This window comes from Pempheris klunzingeri, chromosome 16 (genome assembly GCF_042242105.1).
Source record: "Pempheris klunzingeri isolate RE-2024b chromosome 16, fPemKlu1.hap1, whole genome shotgun sequence".
Classification (NCBI taxonomy): domain Eukaryota; kingdom Metazoa; phylum Chordata; class Actinopteri; order Acropomatiformes; family Pempheridae; genus Pempheris; species Pempheris klunzingeri.
Genome location: NC_092027.1, coordinates 15069550 through 15097502, shown reverse-complemented (window position 1 = coordinate 15097502; position 27953 = coordinate 15069550). Strand labels below are relative to the sequence as shown.

Sequence of the window (27953 nt, the reverse complement as noted above, 5' to 3'; positions counted from 1 at the left end):
AGATGAATGAAAGACCACAAAACATCTAGTTGTGTAGCTGCTGCTTTCAGTGCTGCTTGCCATGCTTTCATTCATCAATCCATCAAAGCACCTTTTACCTGTAAGTGGCAGATACAAGTATCACCTGTACTGAATATGAATGGTGCTGCTCTTCAGTATTTCCTATGAGCAGCTGTTTTAAATTTTGCAGTGAAATAAATGCCGACTGATTCATTCAGCAGCCCAATTAGGACATGCATACCTTCTCAAATATATTCCTCAGAGCTGGATGATTACTGAGGCAGGAATTTGCTCAGTTCAAATGAGGCTGTGACTGAATGTGTATATATCTGTGTGTGTGTGTGTGTGTCACTTTGTATGTGTATGGGTGCCTTTATCTCATGCGACAGGTGACGCACTGTCTTGTCAGGGGTCTTTAATAACAGGGCACGGTGTGGTGAGCAGGGAATAAGGCATGCTGTCCTGAGAGAAGGTGTCTCCTGCTGTTATCATGTTGACCTCTGTGTTTCTGTTAGGACTCCTGCTGCTGGGGGGCCTCGGAGGGGCAGCGACGTCTGACTCGCAGGCTTATGGGAAGTCAGTCGACAGTGATAAAATTTTGCTGCGCAGTGACGATGGAAGACACACGGTGAGGAAGCAGCTGCACCAACAGGTGAGAGTTGATTAATAAACCACACAGAGATGTTTCTTCCTTTGGGAGGCTGGATTCATCACATTATGTTGGCCTTTACAGCCAAAAAGTAGATCAATCGATTCATAGATCGATGATTTTTCACACCAAACAATCTCCAGCATTTAAAAAGTGAGGATTTATTCCTTTTTGTCATAATAGTAAATTGAATATTTGGGGGTTTGGGCTGGTCAGACGTCAGATGACACCTTGGGCTCTGGGAATTTAATTTTCTTTTTCTCTATTTTTGCACATTTTATAGAGAAAATAATGATATGAAAAAGAAAATAATAAATGCCAACACTCCTTGTGTTCTGCACCACAGCTGTCAAGACCATGAAAGTTTCATTAGCTGAAATATTGTTATACTATACTCCTGAATGATCCACTCTTTGGGTTAAAAACTGTAAGACACTGTTAGAACTCACCTGCTATCCAATAATATCACATTCACCCATTTTGTTTTACATTAAATTAAAAGAGCAACAGTAAATGCATTGTTGGTTTTATTTCATCACTGGCCAGTAGATAAAATGACTGACAACTGGCACGTTTTAGTCAAATAAAACGTCTGATGTTGCTTACCCTTGAAACCATTCAATTACTGCTGTGTTATATGAAATGATATTATAAAATGATGTGACTGGTAAAGAGAGGAATATTCATGGTAAAACCTAACAGTTAATTTGGTTTCTTGATTAAATGATTAATAAGTTTGTCAATAAAATGACAAAAGTTCTGAGAAAACCCAAAAGTGAGCCTAAGATGAATTATGTAAATTGTTTGTTTTATCTAACCTTTGGCTAAAAGCCTAAAATATTGCTAACTTATGATTAACCATCATTTATGACAAAGAAAACCAAGAAATCAACTCATTTGAGATGATAGAACCAGGAAATGTTTGGGTGTTGGTTGAAAAATGGTTCAAAAGAGGATCAACTGCTTTTTTTCTGGTGTTTCTCTTATCAGCTCATCGTTTCAGCTCCAGGAGAAACTTATCCAAATTTTCTCTAATCGAACTGACATGGACTTCAACATATTTTGTTTCCAGTCAAAAGGTGAAATCCGCAGGAGTTTGGATCTCAAGAGCTTCAACATACACGTGTCCCCCACCACCAGCAAGATCAGCCTCCCGTCCATCATCAGGCTCTACCCGCCCACCGCCAAACCTCTCCACATGCACGCCAACATGCCCATGCGCTTTGGGAGGGAAAGCTTCTCTGGTGACGACAGGGCCCCAAACTCGACCCCCAACATGCCCCAGAGGTTTGGGAGGTCTTGGGAACTGACTCAAATGTGTGCCCAGTGCCCTGGTGTCCGAGAAGCACCGAACCCAGAGCAGCCTCAGAGATCTGGGAGAAAGAGTCTCTACTGGAGCCTTCTTAGGACTCTGGCCAGTGCACAGTTACTGAACACTGGCTGGCACTGGTAGGCAACTCTTAATAACTGACATAGATACGTGTTTCCAAAAATGATACCATAACTGTTTGGTTTGTGGAGATTCATTTAATCTGTGTTATTACATCTAAAATGTCCAGTCCAGTCTCAGCTAGTCACTTAGCTAGTTATGAATAACACAAACTGTGTCTTCTCCTCCCACAGGGCTGAAGATTTTGACTTAACCAACAGCTCAGGAGAGCTGGAGATGCAAGAAAAAAACCTTTAAAGGATGAAAGAGGATTACGTAGGCCAACACTGAGGTCTACTATAACATGTGAATATAATATCTGCACACAGTGTTTTTACTGTAAAGACAAATGTTCATCCACAAACAATAGATTAGCAAGATGAAATATTTAAATGTGCCTTTAAATAGTTTGAGTCAGGAAATGCATCTAAACAATAATAATAAAAGTTTCAAGTGTGTGGTTTGGTTTTTATTTTGCTTATTTACTGAGTCCTACTTACTTTTGTTATTAGAACTTTTTTTTGTATCTACGTTTGCCTCAAGTTGGTTGGACAGTGTCTGAGTGAGGGATCTGGCATCTTTTTTTCATTTCTTAGAGAAATTTAGAACTAATATATTTTTCTCTCTCTTCAAAACTCATTAAGTCTCTTTTTTTGCTGGTCCACACTTACCTCCACACACTTACTCACCTATATTCAATAATTAACTGTTTTTAGTGTATCTTATTTTTAATCAAGCAAGCTGTAGATGTAGCAGATACTGAACACTAGATGGAGACAAACACCAAGTCCAAAGTCCCCTCAGAGAAATAACTGCAGAGTTCCCAAACTAACACTAGGGGTATAACTTACAGGTTTAGAACTTTCAGTACTTAAATCATTTTTACAACTCTTCAAGTGACCAAAGGGAAACATAAACTATACAGCTTATGGATTTAGAAGATATTGTCCTTTGCCTTTCTCCCAGTGGGAGGTAAACTAAGGTGGCAGTGCCTCACCCCTTTTCTCTGGACACTAAACTACAATGGTGCTAGGTAGCACTAAAAGTGGTTATTTGGCTTGGAATCATAAGGGAACCACTTTTAGTGCTATTAGAACCTATCTTTACCTATCTTTTGTCAAAAGTAAACCTTTACCCGACTAAACTAAACTAAGCTAAAGAAGCAGTAAAGAACCAAGCAGGGGCTTAACAAGTTCTTGTACAGCTGCGGTGCTATTAAGCCCCTGAACCAACCCAGAGAACCTGCTGAATAGCCACCATTTTATTGTGTGTGTGCCAGTAAAGGAACACACAGTCCTTCACGTTAGTGGAAAAATTCAGATTAAATTTACCAAATTTGGAGTTAGTTGGTTTTCACTGGGCAGAAAGGGTGTGAAAAATTCACATTGTAAAAAGCTGTCAAATAAATGTAGTGGAGTAATAAAGCACAACAATGGTTGCTTGAGTACAGTACTTGAGTAAATGGCCTTAGTTACATCCCACCACAGGTCTTTGAGGTTGTGTGAGGAAGAGGAGGAGGAAGATCACAGATGTCACTGATGGGGGGGAAACTTGTTCTGCTGCTTCAGTGCTGCCACTCAGTCACGCTTGAGGACATGAACCCTTGTAATATCAGCCTTATAATGAATGCCAGACAAATAAATAAAATGAAATAAAAGAAACAACTGGTCTTGTTTTGTTAACAGCTAATCCATCTTCTGTCTCAGGGCTGGAGCAGTGAACGCACCATCCCACACTGGGAACATACCTGCCTGTGACTGAATGGGTGTGACCCGCTCTGAAGCCAGTTGCGCAATAAATTGTATCACATCTGATTCCAGCCTGGTTTGGCCGCTCCCATCTGAAATCTGAGATATTCAGCTTTTAGGTTCAAACCCGGTCGCGTCTATGAAACAAAGTGGCCACAACTAGAAGCTGCTTCAAACTTAGAGCCATCAAACAACAGCACGAATCCCAGAAGTCTGACTCGGAAAAGAGCGGGAGGTTTCTACCTGGAGGGACTTGAACTCCACACAGGTACGGTGAGGCTGCTGTTTTGGTGACTTTAGTGTGTTTTCACCGTCTAACACAGGAAGAAACACCGTGTTGTCGTCACCATTCAACACAGACTGTGTGTCTGTGTTGAATTAAACATTAGACTCTTGTGTTTTTCCTGTTTTATCACGCAGTGGTTTTTTTAATCGTATGTCGATGTTTTCAGTCGCAGCGGGATCCCTGTTTTATGTTTTCCGGTTTGGAGTTGGTGTTCACTTTCTGCTGTGTACTGTTTTTCTGGTCAGTTTTAGCTCCAGTTTAGTCTTTTACCATCTGCGGGCTTCAAACTAGCCCATGTTTCATGACTTGTTTAACAACAATCCGGAAGTTTGAGCGACTACCCATCAGCCCCGGGCTCCACTGTGCCTCGGTCCTGTGTCTCACTTGTATTCACTGTGCAGCTGCACATGAATGTCCCACAGCTGACTGGGTGTCTTCCTCTCCTCCCAGCTGCTGGTCATGGGGGACATCAAGAAAGGGAAGAAGGTGTTTGTGCAGAAATGCTCCCAGTGTCACACGGTGGAGGAGGGGGGACGCCACAAGACGGGGCCCAACCTGTGGGGTCTGTTTGGGAGGAAGACAGGACAGGCCCCCGGCTTCTCCTACACACAGGCCAACGTGGACAAAGGTATGGATCAGTGTGCAGCAGCATGAGATGCAACTAAAGCAGCAGGGAAATAAAGACAAATTAGAAACAGGAGTGCAGTCTGGATGTGTTCTCCATCTTTTGTCCTGAATTAATATTATATTATTACTGATTTAACTGCTTGTTTCTTTGCTTTCCAAATGGTAACAATCGGCTCAGCTATGGTTTAGGAAATGTAGGAAATACATTGTTTTGTGCTCGCTAGTGTAATGTGGGGTAAAATAAGTGAAATATAAACCATTGCAATACAACGTAATGTTCTCCCAAATAAAAACTTTAAGTGTGATAATGTTTTTTGGGTTTTTTTCCACTCAGCCAGAACAAATCAGGTTACTTTGACCACATATGTCTCATAATGGGGAAACTTTTGTCATAGTAAAATTGTGGTGGAAAGGACTTTCCCCTGTGATAAAGCACCATGCTACAGTCAACCTGCAGGAAGAAGTTTGTAAAAGTTAGTGCATGGCAGCATTCGATGCCTGAGAGAAAGTTTTTCCTTGCTTTCATAATGGAGATACCTCTGATCCCATGAATGTAACATAATAACATAATACAACACATAAATGTCCATGTGAATGTTTAGGAATGTGCAATAATTGTGTCTTGGCTGCAGCTGTAGGAGCAGCTTTGTCGGTGTGTTTTTTTACACCCGACAGTCAGAGCAGCAGGTATGAACAGGCAGGGCAGCTCTGACTCTGAGGCCCCGCACTGACAGGAGGCAGTAAAACCTAAACATCGCCGCCAGAAACATTTGTGACATATTCTGCAGATAAGCTCACACACTGAAAACCTTCACGTGTTTGTTCCTTTCTTTTAGGTATCGTATGGGATGAGGAAACGCTGAATATCTACCTTACAAACCCTAGGAAGTACATTCCTGGTACCAAGATGATCTTCAGCGGGATCAGAAAGAAAAAGGAAAGACAGGACATTATAGCCTATTTAAAGGACGCCACCTCCTAATGTACACACACACACACACACATTCAGCTGTGGACAGGAGCAGCTCACTGTACATTTACAAAAACATTTTAATTTTGAGTAATAGAAATAGTTTTTTAAAATGAATTTCTCTACATTTTGTTACACTACAACATTGCTGCCACACTGTTTATTTTTTGTGCAGGAGTCTGTTTTTGATTATCACATGAGTCATTCCTCTCTGACTGGTGGACTCTTCTGAAAGAGGCAGCCTTCCTGTGGGACGCTCTTAAAACAGAGCTGTTTGTTCTGACTTCCGCTTGCACAGAAACTGCACACTTTTCATTTTTGCCACTTTAGCTCTTGCCGCACTGTCGATCACTTTATTTCTCTGTCATGTTTACGGCTTGTTAAGTCTCCGCAGTTTTTTCCTATATTCTCAAAATGGGTTTGAAAAATGTGTTGAGAATGTGGAATATCTACTTTGTTTTCTCCTCTTTTCTAAGCCACTGTGAGTGATCGCTTTTATTGTTCTACATTTGCACTTTAAAATGTGTGTATTTTATATTCAAACATTTTCTACTTTCAAGTGTGTTTCTGACTCAGGATCAGTGAGGGCAAATCGATTTGTAATTTACAGAAAAACGTTTTTTTGCTCTATTTACGGTCCTTAAACTTGGTCTAATAAGAACCTATAAGTGTCTACATTTATATCATATTCTTTTTGTCTGAGTTACTGTTGCTGTGCTGTTAGTTCTTTTCTAAACAATACCGTGACCTTGACTTAAGGAGTAAACGGATGTGGCAATAAAATATAATACATGGGTCATTCTCTCCACAATCTGATTTTATTATTTCCCTCCACTTTGAAATGAAGTGTCCAGATAGTCTTGTATTAATATTTACTTTATATATTTTAATTAGTTGGGCATCATAAGGTCTGTTGTGTCACCACATGCTGTAGTTTTAAAGAATAATATGAGATGTGTCAGTGATGTAGTGAAGTTTAAATACACCTTTACAGTTTTAGTCGTGTGTGTGTGTATATATATAATATATATATATATATATATATATATATACCTGTATTGTCAGATATAAATATATCATAATACGTCTAAATAAAGGACAGTGAAGTTATGTAAGAATATTTACTGATTTTACTATTATTTTCTTCGTGAACCCAAACGTCCAGCAGAGGGCGCCATTTCTCCTCCGGCACCAAAATGATCACAAAACGTGCCCGACGACTATAACGCAAATGTCAGTGCCGATCCACAGACACCACAGCCGCGAGCCTCCAGACCCGCCGGGACTCCGCAGCCTCCGCTCACTGGCCTCCGCTGGGGAGAAACATCTCCTGCCCGGCTGTGTTGTTTCTGACCTGCGGAGGGAGAGAAGCTTGTCGATAAATGGATCAGATTTATTAGCGGTCCAGATGTCAGAGGAGCCTCAGACTGTGTGGCTGCACACCGCGCGTTTCATTTAGGCGAGAGGAGCGTCAGGCAGCGTGTCTACAAGTGGAAGGTAAGGAGGATCTTGTGCATTCAAAACCATGGATGTAGGTGTTTCCCTTAAACGCTCCTGGCTCGTAGGTACAACAAGGCAACGTAGTTTTTAATCAGATAAAACAGAAGAGCCATATTATTTGAACATTAAAGGCTGAACCCGGTGCAGCATGTTTCCTGCAAAACACACGTGGTTAGACACGAGATTATTATTATTTTAGGACTTCCAGCATCCTCTGGCATCCACTATCACTGAGCTGGATTCATCAGACGAAATGTGAGCATGCTGGAAATGTGTGAAGGAACCTGTGACGTCTTTACTATTGTCACTATTATCACTATGACTTCTGTTATAAATTGGTCCTAATGAGCCTGAGTGGCAGCTTCACCCATCGGGTCTAATTCTGGCACTGAGGGTGTTGGTGCACGGCTGGAATTACAGAGGTGGCTGCATCTGCTGCAGTGTGGAGCTGCAACAAGTTTATTATGTTAAGGGCTAGAGAGAGAGAGAGAGAGAGAGAGAGAGAGAGAGAGAGAGGCAGGCCTGAGGTTAAGGGAGTGATCAAATAGTGACACCCCCCAGAGTGAGTAAGGAAAAGTGACAGCTGCCAGTAAGTGCATTAAGTTCAGGCAGTAGAAATAGAGTGTGTGTGTGTGTGTGTGTGTGTGTGTGTGTGTGTGTGTGTGTGTGTGTTTGCAGCCTGTGTTGTGTGTTTTAGTTAGATTGGCAGGATGGACCTGGTCAGACTTGCAGTGTCCCTCCACATTCTTCTGTGTCCTGCGTGGGCCCTGTCCCGTCACTCCCACATGGACAGCATCTTCATGGGCCGCTCAAGTAAGTCATGTGGGTGTGCTGTGTGTGTGTGTGACATCACAGAGCATGTTGCATGTTCTGCTAACCGTCTGTGATGCTTCCTGGTGTCCTCTCAGCCCTCAGGTTGCTGGGTGAGCCGTTGAGGTTTGAACCCTGTTGCCTCATGTCACCGCCTCCGCCGCCGCTCTTCCCTCCGCCACCCCAGCTGTGGAAGCGGGGCAGCCTGGTAGGTGTTCACTAACACACAAGCACACTCACACCCCTCATTTACATGCTTTTGTGACCACCTTTTGTTTGATTTAAGGATGGTATTAGCATGTTAGATCCAAGTGTTCTTGGAGGAAAGGAGCGGGAAAAACAGAGACCTGTGATACCTGGGTGTTCATCTGGACCTCCAGGACCCCCAGGACCCCGTGGCCCAGAGGTAAGGCCCGTTATCAAAATACTACATGGTGTCGGAAACCGCACATTAGTGGCTGCACCACTTTTCAGCATGATTGAATCAGTGGAATCAGCCTGATGTAGCCATTCAGACAGTATATGGAAATATTGTTAAAGACGCATATAAATTAAACAAAATGACCTTTTTAGTATTGATTTTTCCATAAAAGCACCATGTTCTGTTAGAATATGTGAGCTGAATATAAAGTTGGTGTCATTTTTCAGGGTTCGAATGGATTACCCGGTATAAGGGGACCAAAAGGGGAAAAGGTATGTGATATGTGTTTTTTTGTGTTTTTCTAAGTCTTGAAATTCGTCTCTAATGTATTTTGCTGTAGAAGCATTTGTGCGTGTGTCCTTGTGTTCCTTTCCGCTCTAACGAGCGCTACATCTCCTCTCCCCTCATTTGTCCTCCTGCAGGGAGAAATTGGACGTCCGGGGTCAAAGGTGAGCCGCTCCTCCCCTCCTGCATGTCCCGTTCTCTCGCTCGCCACTTTCTGGTCCATCTCGCATGTCCTTGGAATAATGGGATCTGGATATCTATCCCTCTCCCTGCCTCCGTTGTCCCCTCTGTGCATCCTCAATCTCTGTGATGTGATTTGTCTGTTGATGTGCTCAGAATATCCTCTGCAGCTGCTAAATGGGTCATGCTACATCAGTCTCAGTGGACCGCGCAGCGAAGCTCGATCCCATCCCTGGATGTCTCCCGTCATCCTCCTGCTCCTCGCGTCTCTATCATTCCCCTCTCTTCGTTCCTTTTCCTCCGCGCCGTCCTCTTCTTTCTCCTTCTTTCCTTGGCCCGGCTCCATTAGTCCTTGTACTGGACTCCAGTCTTGCTGATCCAGGCTCTCCAGCACTCCACTTCTGCACTTTAATCTCTCTAAGTGCTTTTGCTCTCCATAATAAATCTCTCCACACAGCTGCAGGTCCACGGTGTCTCTACAGGCTGCTGTTTTAATGACAGGCAGCTAAATGAGAGCACGCTGCTAGCATGGCAGCAGCTCTGGGGTGCTCATCCGGAGCACCCCAGAGCTGCAAGGCTGTTAGGTAATATATTTGGCTCTCCCGCTTGCAGGGATCTGACGATAGAGCAAGATCGACTAAGCCTTTATTCCTGTCCACTAATTAGCAAATATCAGTGGCAATGTTAAAAGCTTTGCATGCCAAGTTTTGTCCTCCGTCATGTCCGATTAGGAAATCATAGTTGGCTGAGTTTGACTTGCTTATTTGTTTCTGACCCTTACTTCACCTGGTTAGTCTCTATGAAAATCAGGAGCTCCTTTTTTTTGGCGAATAGGGCCATGACAGAAGCATCTTGACAAACATGAAAAGTGGCAGATCAAACAACGTATTTAGCAAAGAACAAAATTTAAAGGAATAAGTTGACATTTTGGAAAATGCACTTATTTCCTTTCTTCCCAAGAGTTAGCTGGGAGGCAAACAGACGAGAGTCCTGGAAGTTACTACACCTGGCCAAGAAATAGTCCATCACATAAACCCCCATGAAACCACAATTTGTCATTCTTACACTCAGGTTTTTGTACGGATTGAACAAATGAGATGTAACATATTAATTAGTCTGCTTTAGAGCTGCAGGTGTTTGTGTTAAGTTATTCTAAATGACTAACTTTGTCGTGCTAACTTCATATATTGTGTTTAATCATCAAAGCGGTTTCTATCTTCTCATCTAACTCTCTGCAAAATAAGCAAATAAACCTGTTGAATTGATCATTTAAATAATGTATCACAATGCAAATTAGATTATATTTAAGAAAAGCAGATTAAAACGTCTTTATGTTGAAGATCAGACTGTTTACACTCAACAAGAAATTGAGTCTGTCACAAAATCCTTTGTGCAATTTAAAACATGAGAAGTCTAAAGTGCTGGCGCTGATGTTTGTGCTTCTGTAGGGTCGTACGGGGGCTCCGGGCCTCCCAGGGAAACAAGGACTGACAGGATGGCCTGGTCCAGAAGGGCCCATGGTAAGTCTCATGGTATCCCTCCAGGTACTAACATGTTTTCGAGGTGTACCGTGTCACATTGAAGTCTTTATGTACATGTCACAACTACAGAAAGAACTGTCACATATTTATGTACTTTTTAGGGTGAGAAAGGGGATCCAGGACTCATGGGATTACCTGGACTACGGGGACCACCAGGGTCAAAGGTTAGTCACGTTCTTACAACATCATACACACATTATGTGTATGTGAAGAAAGAAAAAATACTCTGTTAGTCTTTCATCGACTATCATTGCATTTTTTTTTAATCTTATCTGCTGTTCTATTCCTCGTGTATCTTTTTAGGGTTTGCCAGGCTACAAAGGAGAGAAGGTACAATAACTTGTCACAGCACACATGGTTTTCACTACAAAACTATTAAATCCTTCATTTAATTGTTGTCACTGTTTTTATTTGTAAAAGGGGGCTCGTGGTGAGCGTGGGACAGCGGGACCAAAAGGCGATAAGGTTGGTGGAGAAATTTAATTTTCTTTTATTGCATATCCTTAAATTGTTTTTGAACATATTGTGTTGAATAACTCTTCACAGCCCATTTATGCTTGGCTTTAACTATGAGCTCTTCACCTCATGCTGAGTTATAATGGATTTAATCATTTGATTAGGCAGAGAAAAACTCTCCAATCATTGGTTGGAAGTGGTTCATGGCATTTCAAACTTTCCTGAGCCCTCTATGTCAGAGACCAATAAAATCAACAGTAAACATTTATGAGTAACGGCTCTGCTGAGTTAATCATTTTTCTCACATCAGGTTCTCATTTTGTCTCTATTTAGGGTTCCATTGGTTTGCCTGGGATGCTTGGGCAGAAGGTAAGAGTGATTCAGTAATGAATACGGAAAAGGATTTAAACTGATTATTCCTCATTTCCTTTCCCAGGGTGAGCAGGGACCAAAGGGAGAGCCAGGAGTCTCAGGGAAGAGGGGACCAACTGGACGGCCTGGGAAGAGAGGCAAACAGGTGAAGAAAGACGAGAAAACAAGAATGATGTCTCGGTTGTTTGGATCCTTCTGTATATTAAGGGTGTGTCTGACACGTAACAGGTCTGAAGAGGCCTGTGTGTAAGCTGTATATTGGCATCGGATGTTTCACACATTTCAAACACACCCAGGCAGCATCACTTACTGTAGCCCTGGTGCGCTTCCCCCTTCTGTCAGCTGAGAACTATGTCTTCTCGATGTCTAATTCAGTCACTCAAGTCTCACTTCCTCTATGTATAGACTTCCGTCGAGGCTGGTGGGTCCTTGGCACCTTAGATCTTCCCACCCTACACATTTATATATGCGCACATGCACAAACACACACACATCTTTTCCCGTGGACTAGATTATCGCAGCTGTGGTGGTGGCATGGAGGTCACCTTCAGTGTGTGTGTTGTCTAATATTGGGAAGTTGCCTTGTTTGCACAGGGCACGAAGGGCCAGACTGGAGCCTCAGGAGCCATGGGCCCCCAGGGACCCCCAGGTCCAAACGGCCATCCCGGTCCACCTGGTCCACCTGCCTCAGGTAGAGTAACGCAAACACTTATACAGCCTTAAATTACAGTTTATAGTGTATTGTATCAAAGTGTCGTGCATATATGTGTGTTTCATTGCTGTACATGTTTTTTTTTGTGTGCAGGTCTCTATCTAGTTGGGGAAAAGGGAGAGAAAGGTCTTCCAGGTCAACCAGGTCGCTGTGATTGTGATTCTACTCTTGGAACAAATAATGCTCCTTTTGGAAGCTACACACAGCGCGGCGGCTCCCCTAAAGTCCCTGCAGTGAGAGACTGCTTTACTCTACTTAAAAATGATTTCATTACAATATTACCCTCTGAAGTGACTCTGTGTTTATGCTGAATCAGTTACTACCTGTCAGGCTTTCACATTCTCCCGTGTGTATGGTTGCAGATATTTGTGGTGAACAGTGAGGAGGAGATGGAGCGCCTACATGTAGATAACTCAATAGCTTTCAGGAAGGATCAGAGAGTGCTCTACTTCAAAGATAAAGATGGATGGAAGCCCATACAGGTAGCTGAGCTGTAACGCTACACATTTTCACGTAACAAGGTCTGGATGCTGTACTTTGATTTGACATAAATGAACATTGAATCAACTATGCATCTAGGCTAAAACTGGACAACAATTTATTAGTGACCTCAGAACTCAGTTTGTTAAAAAAAAATTTAGAATATCAACTGAAGGTCCACTTACTAGCTCTTTGAGGAGTTTTCCTGCAGTCTTCTGTGTTCAGACATATACATATACTCGAGGCTTAAAGAGTGATCAAAAAGATTACTGACAGATGAATGATAGTGGAAGATATATAGTCTGCGGTGGTTTGACCCCATCAACATGTCATGATTTTAAAAGGGGGTAGAGATGCATGATATTATAGAAATATCCCTCTGATGGAGTCTAGACACTGGTGGTGGTCGTGTTGAAGGGGTGAAGGCTAGTGATGACATCTGGAAGAATATTTAGCAGAATGTCTGATGAGCACAGTAGAAGGACTCTGTAAGCCAAGAAATTAGCAAATTAAAGCACCTTTATGGGAGTAGCCCAATAACACACAGTTTGAAACATAATATAAAACTACAACAAACAACAAAAAGCCGAGTGATGCCTCTTGCTACCAATAGAGAAGCACTGTGAAGCTGTACTGCTGTGCTGCTGTCAGCTCTGGGGGATGGATGGCCTTTGAGCTGGGTGTTTACTGATGGATTTACTGAGTGGAGGATGAAGGTGTTGGAGAGTAAAACTACAAATGGGTGACTTTTTAGCTCGTCGCCAGGGGTTGGCAAGCTAACGGCTATTGCTCTGTGCCTCTTTCGCTTCCACACGTCCCTGCGTGACCAGTGAAGGCTGCACAGTGGACATGGACAGATGTGGATAACGGATGTTTTGCCTGTTTTTATGTGATGGTGGCATTTAACAGACTTGTTTATTCGCTTGTACAGAGCAAACGAACGAGAGCAATGGCTTCAGTGGGGTGTTCGTTTTGGTCTGAGATGCTGATGCTCTAGTGCGACATCTAGTGGCTCTGAACCGTGTACATAGAACCTTTAAACTTGGACAGCGATGAGATGAATGGCTCGAGAGGATCAAGGCAAGAATATGATTGGTTTAAGAGAAAGAGCGAAATGCCCACAGTCAGCTGGTGAGTGAGGGGTGGGAAGAGAGCTAGAGAGAATGTGTGTGAGAGAGAGAGAGAGAGAGAGAGAGAGAGAGAGAGAGACTGTAAATAATGAATGAGCATGGAGGTAGACAGACTCCCTGGTTGATCTCCCACTGGGCTTTGTTTATCATGGATATTGGCTCAGTTGTTGTCCCAGCTTCTGGTCATACAGTTATAATCAAGTTTGGCATGACAACCGAGCAAATTCCATCTGCTGAGGAAGATCATGAGATGTGAGTGAAAACTCTGGAAAAAGGTAATAAGTGGATCTTGAGTTACATTTTTGAGATAAAACTACATTTGGTTTAAAAATTCATTTTTAGACATCCACTATATGTACCAGGTTACATGACACTTTCAGCTTGATATCTTTCCTGCAAACCAAAACAGCCAAACTCACTGCAGGGGATTTCTCATTGCCTGAAATGTGAAGTTATTGTTTTTCTTACAACGTGTCCAGCCCTTCCAGCCGTTCCAGTCCACAGAGAAAGTCCCGGACAGAGTTGGTGTGTGCGGAGACGGAAAGGTGCAGGCCCAGCACGGAGAGGAGTGTGACGATGGAAACCAGATTGTCACTGATGCTTGTCTCAGTGAGTTACATGCATGCTTAATTAAGGCATGCACACACACAACCATAATGTAAAAAAAGTGGATAATGAATGAGTGATTCACAGATTAAGTTAATACCCCGTTATGCGATGTACAGTGTACCAAGATTCAAGATCAAAAACTATGTACGGAACAGACTATTCACCAAATACAGGGTAGCTTTTGCTGCTCAAACACCAACATGCTGTCACATGCACAGCTGCTCTTGAGATGCATAACTACAGCGCACCACACAGTCTGGACCCGCATGGTTGAGAATAAAAGCAGTAAGCACTTTGAAACCTTTCCTTGATCTTTCATTAATCTCACCCTTTCTTTTCCTGCCTTCCTGCCACTTCTGTCTCCTTCTCTGTTCAATTAAATTAGCAGGAAAATGCTGTATTGGCATCCTTGAAACACTCAGGAGTGCCAAAGCAATTAGTAACGTCTTCTCTCCCCCTTCCCTCCCCTGCTCTCTCCTAACTTACGCTCTGTTCTCCTCGTCTCCTTTCCTCCGTCACTGCAGACTGCAAGTGGGCCTACTGTGGAGACGGCTACCGACATGAAGGCATGGAGGAGTGTGATGGAAAGGACTTTGGTTATCAGACCTGCAAATCCTATCTTCCTGGGTATGTTCACTGACAGAGTGCCTACACAAACATACACTTGATTTGCTCTAAATGTCTTTGAGTACACCGTGCTACTATAGACTGACATTTCACAGCATAATGCAGTTCCTTTTTTATCAGCAGCGTGTTCATACTGCATCCATCTGGGGATTGTAAAGGTCACTTGAATGAGCTACTGTACTTACACTTTGCCGTTTCTTAATCTGTCCTGGGATGACGGTACATTATCTTAGCATTAGTCAGGATGACGGAATAGTTCCACATTTTTGGGAAAAACACATTTTTGCTTTCTTGCTGTGAGTTGAGAAGATTGATTCCCCTCTCATGTCAGTATGCTTAGTATAAACACCTGAAGCAGGAGGGAACAGTTAGCCTGGCCCCATCCAATCAGAACCTCTAAAGCTCACTAATTTACACGTTTTATCTATTTTGTTTAATCCATACAAAAAGCACTCACTGCTCTCGGCAAAGAAAAAATAAATGCATTAACTCCCTGTATAACTATAATCTATCATTTTAAAATTTCAGAATAGCAGCAGGCTAGCTGTTTCAACTCTTTATGCTAAGTTAAGCTAATTGACTCCAGCGTCTAGTTTCAAACCTTGCATACAGACATGCATACAGATGAGAGTGGTATTCATCTTCTCATCTACCGCTCTGCAAGAAAGCTTTGTGTGTGTATTTTAGAAGAGAAAATTGTGGAAATATGGAAGTATGCAGCATAATCCGATTGTTATCAATGACTCAATCAGTTGCACTTGTTAAAAATCATTTTCTGTGTCTTCTGCAGGTCCTTTGGGCAGCTCAGATGCACCGATTCTTGCCTCATTGATTCCACTGGTTGCAAGTATTTCACCTGAGCTGCAAAGTGAACGAAAATGGCCAGATTGCAACTTTATAGTTCCTCTTTCTGATCATGGGGATTATACTTCGGATTTCTACTGAAGTCTTGGCCCCTTAAAAAATAATATTGATGGACTGAGAGAGAGAGTACTAAAGGGGATCTCTTGTTCCTGCTCTGAGCCATGAAAAGCCTTGGGAGTCAGCTTTGATTCGACTGTCTGCCCTGGAGGGGAAGCTCTTTTAATGGCCTCAGGGGGCAGCTCCCTGTTACTGTCACTCCATCGGCTGCAGCACTGTTATTGACACTGGTGATGGTGTGAAACATTTTAATGATTTAAAGATTGTATCATGTGAAATAGTAACAATGTGTATGACTTGCTGACTGTTGATACAGAAATAAGCTAATGTTCTCAACTTCTTTTGTAATAACAGAGAGAAAAAAGTCCTTCCCAAAAGAGGCAATGATCTTACTGATACTATATGTACTGTAGTATGCAAATCAGGGCTGTGAAAATGTGTTTATTCATGTGCAATGTATTACGAAACATATATTTGTGAAGTGCAATGCTGTGATTTTGCATGTAAATGTGTACCGGTGCACAGCTGACTTGCTGTAAATGTACTAGCCAAAGTGTGGCCCACTTGAAGTGAACGTTCAAATACCCAAAAGGAGGAAAATGAATGTCATACTGCGACAACGGCAAGAAAAACACCTTTGATTATCGCTGCAGCATGAAGAAACTGCTCAGTCACAGAAGTAATTCAGTTAAATGTGATTAGGTTATTATCTGCCTGCATGACTGTAAATTCCATAAAACACTGTACCCTAATAAAGATCAGGCCTTCACTCCTGATGATGCCAAATGGGATCTGTGAGAGGGAGCGTGTGTGGGCGGGGTTTAAGAGCAAAAGCGCCCAATCAGAGGAAGACTTCCTGCAACAACATGCATGATGAAATTGCCACGTAGAGGAGAAGCTGCACGCTTTCTCGCTGCTGCTTCTGCACATTTGTTAAAACATCTCAGTGTGTTGGGAAGTGTGGAGGCATGCTGCTGACTGTGCTGAGCTGGCTCTGCTCCTCTCTGCTGGTGTTTGTCAGCGGGGGGAAGCTGCCCGAGGCTGAGGTGGAGATAGAGGTCATGCACAGACCTTTTCTCTGTCATCGGAAATCAAAGTATGGAGACATCCTGCTGGTGCATCACGAATTGTACTTTGAGAACGGGACCCTGTTTCACTCCAGGTACGTTTCACGACGGCCAAACTGTCTTATAATAAAAGTGGATTTCAATTAAGAAGTTGCTAGAAAACAAGTTTCTCCTGGTGTATCTAAAGGTGTTCATGAAGAAAGCCATTCACTGTGCTCGACATATTTAACCCATCATGGTTTAAAAAAAAGAAAAGAATTACATGATATTTCTCTTTTGCCGGTCATTTTCATGTAAGTGCGCACGTGTTACGTCTCCTAGGTGACGCCTCTCTCTTTTAAGGTCACGTGATAAAGCATTTTTAACCCTGATCCCACCAACACATTTAACATACTGTACAGCCGAGAATAAACTTCTGTAAGCAACAACCATCTTAGCAAATTTGAAATAGCAAAACAATATTAGTTCCGTAATTAATAGTTATCTGAACCAAAACAGTTTATTATTGTTTTAGGAAAGTTACAGCTAATTTGCACAATGTGTAAAACAAAAGGACATACTTTAGGATAGGAAAGCTGTTCCTGCTGCATCTGTGTCTGTTTGACAAACTTATGAAAATGGGAAAAAAAAAAAGGACGCCTCCAGGGTCTGTCCCCAGTCGGTAGAATGAGGGTTTCTTACCCTCTTAAAATCTTGTCTGCACCAACCTACAGTTGTTTAACTGTTCTGCAGTGATGCACAGGTGGACTCTGGGGGGTGGGTTTGCTAGACCTTCTCACAGATCTGTAATGCTCTCCACCCTGTGTCTGTCCACCAGTCGATCCCATGGTGACAAGCAGCCAATGTGGTTTACACTGGGCATCCGAGAAGTGATCAAAGGCTGGGACAAAGGCCTGCAGGACATGTGCTCTGGAGAGAAGAGGAAACTCGTCATACCTCCAGCCCTGGCCTATGGGAAGGAAGGGAAAGGTACTGCGGCTTATGCATGCAAGCTTCACTGCATGCTGCTATACACACATGTGGCACTGCCTCTGCTTGATATGTAAGAAATAGAGTAATATTATTGTTACTTATGCTATGCATGTATGTATATTGTACTGCCTGTCTTGTTTTGAATGGCTTTCTAGGACTGGCACACTGAATGAAGATGTCATTCAGCAGTATTTAGTCCCACTTTTCTCAACATGGAGCATGTGAACAACACACTATTCTTTGTCCTGGTAAGCACACACCACCCTAACCAGTAACATCTACCTCTGTGTGCCTGACTAACCTTTGCTATGACAACATGGACCTGAATGACTTGAAATGACTAACTTTAGTTTACTTCTCATTAACACACACACTTTCTTTTTTATTTACTCACAATTTAACTTATGTGTTTGCTGCGTTCACTCACGAGCGGAGAATTTTCACACCTTCATACGCTTACAGGAACCTCAGGTGATAGCCAGTCTCGCTCTCAGTTGTCTTTCTTGTGTTGTCTGTGGTCAGGTAAGATCCCACCTGAGAGCACGCTGACCTTCATAGTTGAGGTGCTTGAGATCAGAAATGGCCCGAGGTCGCATGAGTCCTTCCAGGAGATGGACCTCAACGATGACTGGAAGCTCTCCAAACATGAGGTGAATCTCACGTTTTCCCCAGCAAACATTTTTCCTCTAATAGATCAGTTAGCCAGCCTCTTCTGTAAGTGAATCACTCATGCGACCTGCATTTAAAGGCCCCCACCAACTGGAAATACCATAACTAAGTTCAGTGAAGATGATGAATTTATTTGTCAGTCTCAACACAATGCACATATTCTCTTTTTGTTATATTTAATTACCTATATTAATACATTGTCATTGTACATACATTGTTACTCTCACTTAACCAGGTGAAAGACTACCTGAGGAAAGAGTTTGAGCGTCATGGCTACCCTCCTAACGACACCCTACACGAGAACATGATGGAGGATATCTTTGCCAAAGAGGATAAGAACAAAGACGGTTTCTTATCCGCCAGAGAGTTTACCTACAAACACGATGAACTTTAAAGTCTCTCATTCGTGCACTCTTCCAGTCAGTTCATAGACTCATGGTGGAAACACTGTGGTGGTTTATTGCAAAGACTCTCTCAGGTTACCAGAAAGGATGCCAGTTTAGTGTTTGTGTGGTGTCTGCCATGTAAACTCCTGTGTAAAGATTTGTGTGGAGGGATTTGAGCCAACAGGTTTTCTTGAAATCTGAATATTTCAGTGGTGTTTTGCTTTGACACATAATTGCATCTTTGTGTGCTTATTTCCATGTGAACATTGAAAATCTCCTGTGGCGCATTTACATTTAGGGAAATTAGACCAGGGTGACATATCATATCATTTTTTCATTGCTAGCAGTTGTCAGTGTTCTACAACATCTGGAGGAAGAGAAAGTGAGTAAAAGCTTGTAGTGGCAGTGCATCCTGTCAGCTGGTAATGTATGAATATAAAAATTGCACCATGTTTATACAGTTTAACTTTTGTGGGTCCAGTATGATAGAAAAAGACTTATTTACTTTTTTTCCTGTATGGTAAATCATTCCACTTAGGAGGTCAATCATGATTGGTTGTTTTCTGTACAAACAGTGTTCGAAGTATTCACTAAAATATCCTTAAATCAGGCGTAAGTCTTATCATAGTGACCAGTGCCATGAGAATGTGAGCTTTGGTATATTAATCTTCTACTAAGAAGTCAAAAGGGCACTTTTAGAGGGTGACCTATCTGTGACATTTTCCATGACCGACACAATGACTTCTCACAGCAGGAAAAGCAGGTGTAACCAAGAACACAACAGCTCCGTTTCATTTTCTGTAAGTGCTCCCATAAGTAAGCCTGCATACACAATACTGAGACGGTGGCACAGGTACACCTAAATGGAATCCAGCCATTATCGGTGTTATTAGAGACCTGTTTGACAAGTCAGAATGTGAGAAAGGTGCATTACACCTGCAACTGATTTTATTCAGGCTTCTCAACGCATATGGAGAAAAAAAATGAATCTTTACATGGAGTTCAAAATCAGCCTGCTAAGTTTTGGGACATTTAAATCTGACTCTTTGCTGACAAAACTATCTAAAAGAGCATGGTGGAATAACTGTACCTGTTGTATCAATGAGCTGAAGGCTGTTCTGAGTTATCACACTCACACACACAGACACGCACACTCACACACACACCTTAAACCAGAAAATGTTCCCACGGTGCCGACTACAATCTAGACTGTCCAGTTTTTGTAGCTTTGGGGTTGACTTCTTTTATGCAAGAACACCAACGCTCACTCATCATGCAAATGACTGTTCTGTTCAGGGCAGATTCTAAAGTTAGTTTCTATTTTACAACCAATGTCATTAATAAAATGACTGTCAACGTCTTAAACAAAATACTGTGGTTTATTTGGTGGTAACACCTTGTAATACTTTACACATTGAACCAGCAGGTGGCACTGTCTTCACAGGTGTTAGTGTTGTTAATACACTGGGAGAGAGGAAACTGTATATCTTATGCATTATCTATTCATAACAGTGTAACTTAAAACAGATGCATTCCCATAGTCCTGGCATGTCTGTATGTCTTCTAATACATGTTTATGGATTCACTAGTTATTTACTTATAAAAGTAATTACAGGAACACAGAAAAGCACCACTAAATGTACAACAATGTATGAAGCCCCAAGGTTAGAATACCCTGAAGAGGGTTATAATGTATTCACTTTTTCACATTGAGTTGAAGATGAGGTTTACTTGCAGCCATAAAGGTCACAGGATTCCCAAAACAAAGGGACGTTTTGAGAGGACTGTCTTTACTTCAACATTATAAAAAAGTGTAGTAAGAACATAGTGGAAGCGTGTCGTCAAACGTTTAAAGAACCGCTTAAAAAGAGGAGCTTCTTCTTAGACAACAGTCTGTCTTTAAAAGAGCTTAGCTGTCATCAAAGTGTGTGTTTCTGGATTAAATGCAGACTTACCAAGTGCTGCTGTAAAAAGGGGACAGGCCATGATATCTGGACAAAAGCCTCAGAGATGAAGTGAAATAGTCAAAATATTCAGATACTGAAACGCTTACAAACTGAGTCAAGAGTCATGTTAGATACAGCTAATGGAAGTCACTGTCCCTGGAGTGTATGTATATATGAGTATGAGTGGGGGGAGCCCTCCTCCTCACACACATTCAAAACATTCCACACTGGAAAAAGCCGGAGGTCACATAGTCAGTATGAGGCGACACTCACACACACACACACACACACACACACACACACACACACATGCATACACAGAGTATCCATGGTAGTTGTGTTATTGTCATGAGGAGGAGTATTGAGTCCAACTGCCTGTTTGTTTGGGGGCGTGAAGAGCAGGGCGAGGCCTTGACTCATCTGAGGTGTGTCCTCATCCCAGGTGGTTTGGGGTTCACTGTGAGAGAGAAGAAAGAGGGAGAAAAAGACGACTTAATGGATGATATCAAAATTTGGGGTAAAGATGAGAAATAGCGAGTGTAATGTGCTGCTACCTCTGTTTTCTTTGCTGGGGTAGATCCGAGGGAAAGGCTTGAACTCATCCGGAGGGGGTAAGTCTTCTACAGGGTGGAACTGGAACTTGGATTCAAAGTCATCTGCTGGTGGTGGATGTCCAGTGATGATGCAATTAAAGGCTGCCATTTTGTCCTCATTTTCAAATACAAGCTTATTCAAGTTCTACCTCGGTGCCTTCCCTCTACAGCACTTTCACTTACGCGTATATTCAATCATACTTAAGTCCAGCACTCGCGTTATAAACAGACAGGATATAAACACCCAGAAAATAAAAGTACAAATAAAAGCGACATAAAATTAGATGCAACAAACAATAACCGTGCTGTAAGACACTTAAACAATAGTGTGAACGTATGAAAACCTAAAATCTATGGATATAAACAATTTCCTGCTGTGTGTGTGAAAGGTGGGCTTACTTTCAGTGCAACAGTCCATATGCAGACTTCTCTCATCACCAGTAGGGGAATCTACTTTTTCTTACACTTCATCTTTACAAGCCATCCTTATTATTTTGAAAAGACACTACAGCTCTGATTTGCCTCTAATGGGTTTGGGAAAAGTGCTAAGAACTATTTGAATGAATTGAATAAATAAATAAGTAATATGTTACAAAAATGAAATGTGGTTTATGGTTGTCAAGTCCATAAACCACATTTTGTCTGGGGTCAAGTCACTCTGGACGAGAAATGTCAGATTTATAACTGTAACTCACCCAGGCTGTGCAGGTGTCCATTCCTGAGGCTTGATGGCGGCAGGGGTGGCGGTGGAGGAGGGGGAGGAATGCGGCTGGACAGCTCGGTAGTGGGGGAACGTGCCGGAGGAGCTGGTGGAGGAGCCAGCCGACCCACACCTGTTACCATGGGCGACAAGAGCAAAGGGGTCAGAGGGTTATCACACATCAGCGGTGAAATCTACAACATGAAGAAAAACTTCCAAAACTCCAACTCCAGTGTGTTCCTTTATGATGACTGACACCGCAAAGCCATATTCACACTTTTTTTTACACTTTTTTTACCCTGCTGACTTTAATGACTAACGTCAACAGCTGCCACAGTTTCCAACCTATACTTGGTTGGCAAAAAAACACACACAACCAACAATTACTACAAATATTTCTGCTGGTGTTTTCGTCCCAAAATGTGTTGTTGAATCATATGTTGTAAAGTGTAAAACATTATAGCTATTAGTTACATATTTTGTACATGTAAGCTCAGTTATACAATGAATATACTCCATGTATAATTTCCACTGACCATCTCAGGTCTCGCTATAGTTGCAAACTCTCAAATGCCGACAGCACTTTAGATGAAACCTTGTTGTAGTTGTTCTTCAGTAAGTTTGTGTCTTGTCCAGACTGTGTTTTATTTACATATTTTACAGCAGTAGTCTCCAACCTGTTTTGGCTTGTGACCCCTTAAAACACAGCTATGTCTACTTACAACCCGTTGAGATAGTTTATATAATGTTATATAAGTTTTTTCATCTTCTCAGTATTGACTTATTTGAACAATTTCTACAGACAGAAACTAGTGCTCCACAAAATATAGCAAAGTTTTGATAAAAGTCTGATATAAATGTTGTGAAATGACATTTCAACAGCTGTCTGTTTATCATTAACAGACCCTCCTCCTGGTGTCCACCTACCTGCACTTCTAGGCACAGCAGGCGGCCGACGGGTGGGAGCGTTGCAGGGGTATGAGGGAGGCAGAGAGCGCATGGCTGGGGAGGCCACTGGGGCCACCTTGGGTGGCGGCGGAGGGAGGGTAGATGGGCAGCTTGGGGTGAAAGAAGCTGGGAGAGGGGGGGGAGGTGGGGGAGGAGGTCCTAGAGGGCTGTCACGCAGGATGGGGAACCTGGAGGGTTCAGAGTAAGCTAAGGAGGGGGGCGGATGGTAGAAGCACCCTGAGGAGCGGTCCCCTGGAACAGCTGAGGGAGATTGGAAAGGTGGAGGAGGAGGAGGCGGAGGAGGAGTAGAGGGTTGGGAGATGGTGGTGTGGTGGGAGTGCTGAATGGGGAGCCAGGTGGGCTTGGTGACCTGTGATGGAGGTGGAGGAGGAGGGCAGGAGGGGAGAGGCGGAGGCTTGTTGGCCGGCCGGTCCAGGAAGGCTTGAGGTGGGGGAGGCGGGGGAGGAGCAGAGGTAGGGGCAGGTGGAGGTGGTGGAGGCGGAGGTGGGGGAGGAGAGGAGGCAGGGAAAGGAGGTGGGTGCTTGTTGCTGTGAGATGGGGAGGGAGGAGCGGAGGACGAGGGAGCGAGTGGACGGTGGACAGAACCTCGGAGCTCCGCTGTCCTGAGAGACTCTGAGACGCTGCTGGTGTCTGTTGGTGTGGGGGGGTTCCAGAGAGGCTTTAGGGAGGCTGATGAGCTCAACCGCAACACTTTAACAAATACACACACACACACACACACACACACACACACACACACACACACACACACACACACACACGAGGAGTCATTTCAAGGGTCAAAATCTTTAGAGAACACAGATTCAGTAAGAGCAGGACATTTTCCACCAACCTGGAGTCTTGCCTGCTAAGTCTCTTTGTCCTATAGGCCTCAGAGTGGGGAACCCCCCAGCAAAGAGCCCACCCAAAGAGGGTCCCATGGGTGCCACACCTCCTGATGAGCCCTGAGAAGCACCACCGCTGGACACATCTCCCGTGCTCGCCTTGGGCTCTGGTGAACAACACGTGTACACATTCATTGCAAATGATTAATAACAATGACATTAGTGTCCATTTAACCAAAATTACAATTACATTTGGTGGGTTCATTACATTTAGGTGTTTTTATTTATTAGTCCTTTATATATTTATCCAATGCTCATCAACACATCACACCAGTTCATTCATACATTAGGTTAAAGTCCTTTTTGTCCTCTGAGGGTTTTGCAGTCGTGGGAATTTTGTTCTTAATTCTAAAAACTATGATGTGAAGAAGCCAGCAGCAATAGTTCAGGCAGGAACATGAGTACATTTTGCACCACCCAAATCACACAATGTCCCTGAGGGCCAACTACACACCTTTTCACTAAGCAGCGGCCTGTTTGAACTGGCCTCACCACCAATTCTACTGTAAACCATTAATGTAAGCCAGGCTGACTAACAACATGAGCATATCACTAAAATGGTAAATAATACACTGACATCTAAAGTTCAACTATCTAGCGTGTTCTCATATGTGCAGAGACTACTGGGGTGACTCTGATTCAATCTCGTCTATTGTGTTTGCCACTGTGCTGTATATAATAGTTTCCTATTCTGCCTGCATCCTTATCTGCTGGAGGGCATTCCTTCCTGAAGTGTGCACTTGGTGTGTGTGTGTGTGTATGTGTGTGTCTCAGCTTAGATTAAACTCAAAGAGAAGCAACATATTCCCAGTGACGTGCACAACTAAATCAACTTCTCTGTTTTCTCCCCACACTCGTTTCACCTTACGACACCTGAACACAACACAATACAAAACACACCATTAAAGCCCCTTTGTCTAAGTTCCACTGCGAGAAGTATTTGAACTGAATATTATTCAGAGTCTTCTCTGTTAAGAGCAAAGAAGAGAGTGAGCGTGCTCATTGGTAGAATGATAAGGATGTTGCTCTTACTATCGACGGCAGGGGCACTGCGGTCGTTGACCTGTGTGGCTTTCCTGAGCTTGGCTCCTCTCTGGATGTCGGCCAGCAGGGCATTCCTTCCACCTCCTCCTCCACCGGACGGCAGCTTATGAGGCTCTGACGGACACTGTCACACACAGCGAAAAAAAAAAAAAAGATTATCTATTTAACTTTGACCAGCGTTTATTAGTCAACTGACAATAACTTATGGAATCTATAAAGAAACAAACATTTCAGGCTCTATTTGCTGCTTTTCTGTACGATTGTGAGTTGAAGATCCTTGGGGTTTGGCAATTGGAAGATGTCACACTGAATGTACATGTTGTTATATGTTATTATTAGTAGTAGTGGTATATTTGTATCATTATTATTATTATTATCATCATTATTATTACTTTCGTCTTTGAAGTTTATTCTTATTCTTTTGGAGCTGTGTGTAACAAAAAGCTATTTCCCCCTGGGGATTATTAAAGTAATTCTGATTCTGATTCTGATTCTGATTGGAATTTTTTTACTATTTTCTGATGTACTATACATATTTAATCAAAAAAGAAGAAGAGAAACAAGAGGTGAGATGATCATCTTTGGTTATGCTGAGAGAGATTATTGTTCTCACGTGTCGTTCACATTGACAGCAGTTTGTTCATGTGTACCTGCAGTATGGCCTTGTTTGTAGGCTGCGACAACTCATTTAACGTGAGGACACCGTGCGCCTGCTGTGGAAACATAACACTCTTCTGCCACTGAGAGTCTGCCGTCTGCCCTACTCTGAGTGCGTGAGTGCGTATGTGTGTGTGTATGTATTACCTCAATCAATAATGCAAATGGCCTGCAGGTGATGGTTGATGGTCAGTGAGAAGGACACGAGTGAGTGTTTACAATTGCATGAGAGAGAGTTAGAGAAAGAAAGACACGCAGTCTCACCTGTGGCAGGGCAGCGCTGGGTGGTGGCGGCGGTGGAGGGGGAGCCAGGGGAGGTGGAGGGGGAGGAGGGGGGACTGGCATGCTGAGGCCTCAGATACCTGCAGAAAGAGCACACACAGTCGCCATCCTGTTCATCCAACTTGTAGGATTTTCTTTCCCGCATGTCAGAAGCCGCTACTGTGTTGAGGGGCACATTCGATGACCTCCTTCCCTGAACAGGAAGAGCTTTCACCGCCGCACAGAGCAAAAAAACAGGAAACAGCAAGCGTTCAATCCTCTCCAGAGAAATCTGACACACACACCCACCCCCCCTGTGTGCTCCTCTTCTTCCCACAATGCCCTGTGGTGGGACTTGGGAGAGAAACAATGGAGCGTGTTGTGTGAAAAGTAATGGACCCCTGCCCTTCAGTCGCTCAACGGCCTGCACTGCACTAAGTGAAGGGAAAACACAGTGAGGAAACCCCACAAGGAAAGTGCGCTCACATTGTTCTTTCTTTCCAGATTATACTGAACATGTAACTATGCACAGGATGTCTTGTGGTTCTTTCGTGGAGGCCGACTGGTTCAGTAATCAAAGTGATAAGCATCAGTGGCCAACTTTCCATGAACATCTCACATCCAGGATTATGTCACCACGTTTCAATCTCCACACGTTTTTGGCAGCTCGGGTAGTAAATGATCCACAGCAACAGTCACAGAGACCTCCACCCAAACTTCTTGACATCGCAAACTCTTGACGAGCGGTCTTCTGTGGCAGAAAACAGCCCGAGGTTTGTGCACATTCAGTCCTCTGAGGAATTTGCACATGCTCCTCCTGAGCAATTTAATAAGACACAGAACAGAACCTGTTTGTGTTCAATCTCTATGTATCTGTCGCTCTTGTCTTTGTGTGTCTATGTCTGCGTGTGTGTGTGTGTGTGTGCATGCCACCCATCTATGCAACTGGCAGCCCTCCATTGCTATTTCTATCTTCATATCTGTGTCAAGCTGCCTCTGTCACACTGCTTGGTGATCGGGCAGAGCTGGACATTGGCTAGCTGAGCTGTGGGGGAGCAGGTGGGACACTGAGTGGAAAGGCACCTCTCACGCCAGTTGTTGTTTCTCTTTGACCTGCTGTACATCTTGTTCTTCCTGAACCGAAGAAGCTCTGATGAGACACAGGCAAGCAGCTGGAAGAGGCAGCTGCTGAAGCTTTTAAACAGGGATTTCTACACTTTTTTATGTGAAAGATATGGAAAAATATTGAGGAGTCCCTACTGACTTGATTATATGACATAATACTGAAGCTCTGTTTTGAATGTAGAGGGTGTAACCATAATGTTCTGTTTGGGGTCTTCTTTAACAGCTAAAAAATAAAGTTAGCGATGTTTTATCACGCTTTCTTAAATTTACAACAACTGCTTTTGAACATGAACAGATGAAATGATTGAGGAGTTTCTTCTGTTTGGGGTCTCAGAGACCAGAACAGTAATACAATGGATTTTCTTATCCTTATGATGTACTAGCCCTCCCAAATCCCAAATAAATAAATTAGATTTCTGTTATTGGACTTGTTTTACAGTTCGTTCATAAAAGATGAAGAACAGGCAGTTAAATGGCCCCAAACACAACACTATGTAGGATAACATGCTGTGCTTTTTTTTGTCTGTTAGTGACAAAATAATATGTATTTTAAGTCATAGAAAATTTTCTTCTGTATTAGTTTTAAACATACAGCTGCTAGTTTTTGGGACCCAAAACAACGAGGCAGTAAAACCAGTGTCTGCAAAACACCAACGTTAAAACAATCACCAATCATTCTTCTGTATGTTTGTCTATGTTTCTTGGTTAAACATGCACAAAAATCATACAAAAATGCAGCCGTAGCTTTTCTAAAACGAATTTACAAGTGAAACCCACGAAACGAGACACTACATTATTACACTACATGATTATTTTGTCCTTTTAAAATAAACGGCAGGAACAAAAACGCACCTTGAGTACCTCTCCAGAGACACAGAAACAGCTTTACACCAGGAGCCAGGCTCTCCTGGTGCCCCGTGCCTTTGG

General features: G+C 42.9%; 5 protein-coding genes across 5 annotated transcripts; 4 read left to right on the top strand and 1 right to left on the bottom strand.

The window, feature by feature from the left end:
- Positions 1-490: 490 nt before the first annotated feature.
- npvf (neuropeptide VF precursor) lies at positions 491-2437 on the top strand. The gene is made up of 3 exons (XM_070847025.1): positions 491-652; positions 1722-2098; positions 2273-2437. Exons 1-3 carry the CDS (start codon positions 491-493, stop codon positions 2334-2336), a joined length of 603 nt encoding a protein of 200 aa, XP_070703126.1. The 3' UTR covers positions 2337-2437.
- Positions 2438-4015: 1578 nt separating this feature from the next.
- On the top strand, positions 4016-6102 carry LOC139215574 (cytochrome c iso-1/iso-2-like). Its single transcript, XM_070846577.1, has 3 exons — positions 4016-4094; positions 4563-4740; positions 5576-6102. Exons 2-3 carry the CDS (start codon positions 4572-4574, stop codon positions 5719-5721), a joined length of 315 nt encoding a protein of 104 aa, XP_070702678.1. The 5' UTR covers positions 4016-4094; positions 4563-4571; the 3' UTR covers positions 5722-6102.
- A 1817-nt stretch (positions 6103-7919) lies between these two features.
- Positions 7920-16496, top strand: LOC139215566 (acetylcholinesterase collagenic tail peptide). The gene is made up of 17 exons (XM_070846568.1): positions 7920-8022; positions 8118-8227; positions 8306-8425; positions 8668-8712; positions 8863-8889; positions 10354-10425; positions 10548-10610; positions 10750-10776; positions 10867-10911; positions 11236-11271; positions 11339-11419; positions 11869-11965; positions 12080-12219; positions 12349-12468; positions 14076-14205; positions 14730-14832; positions 15623-16496. The coding sequence occupies exons 1-17, from the start codon at positions 7920-7922 to the stop codon at positions 15690-15692; spliced, it is 1389 nt and encodes a 462-aa protein (XP_070702669.1). The 3' UTR covers positions 15693-16496.
- Positions 16497-16648: 152 nt separating this feature from the next.
- Positions 16649-18855, top strand: LOC139215867 (peptidyl-prolyl cis-trans isomerase FKBP14-like). The gene is made up of 4 exons (XM_070846903.1): positions 16649-16915; positions 17638-17789; positions 18315-18442; positions 18697-18855. Exons 1-4 carry the CDS (start codon positions 16722-16724, stop codon positions 18853-18855), a joined length of 633 nt encoding a protein of 210 aa, XP_070703004.1. The 5' UTR covers positions 16649-16721.
- A 1352-nt stretch (positions 18856-20207) lies between these two features.
- On the bottom strand, positions 20208-27953 carry wipf3 (WAS/WASL interacting protein family member 3). The gene is made up of 8 exons (XM_070847117.1): positions 27879-27953; positions 25905-26002; positions 24972-25107; positions 23888-24046; positions 23014-23745; positions 22082-22219; positions 21348-21452; positions 20208-21250 (listed from the first exon to the last, which is right to left on the bottom strand). Exons 2-8 carry the CDS (start codon positions 25983-25985, stop codon positions 21210-21212), a joined length of 1392 nt encoding a protein of 463 aa, XP_070703218.1. The 5' UTR covers positions 25986-26002; positions 27879-27953; the 3' UTR covers positions 20208-21209.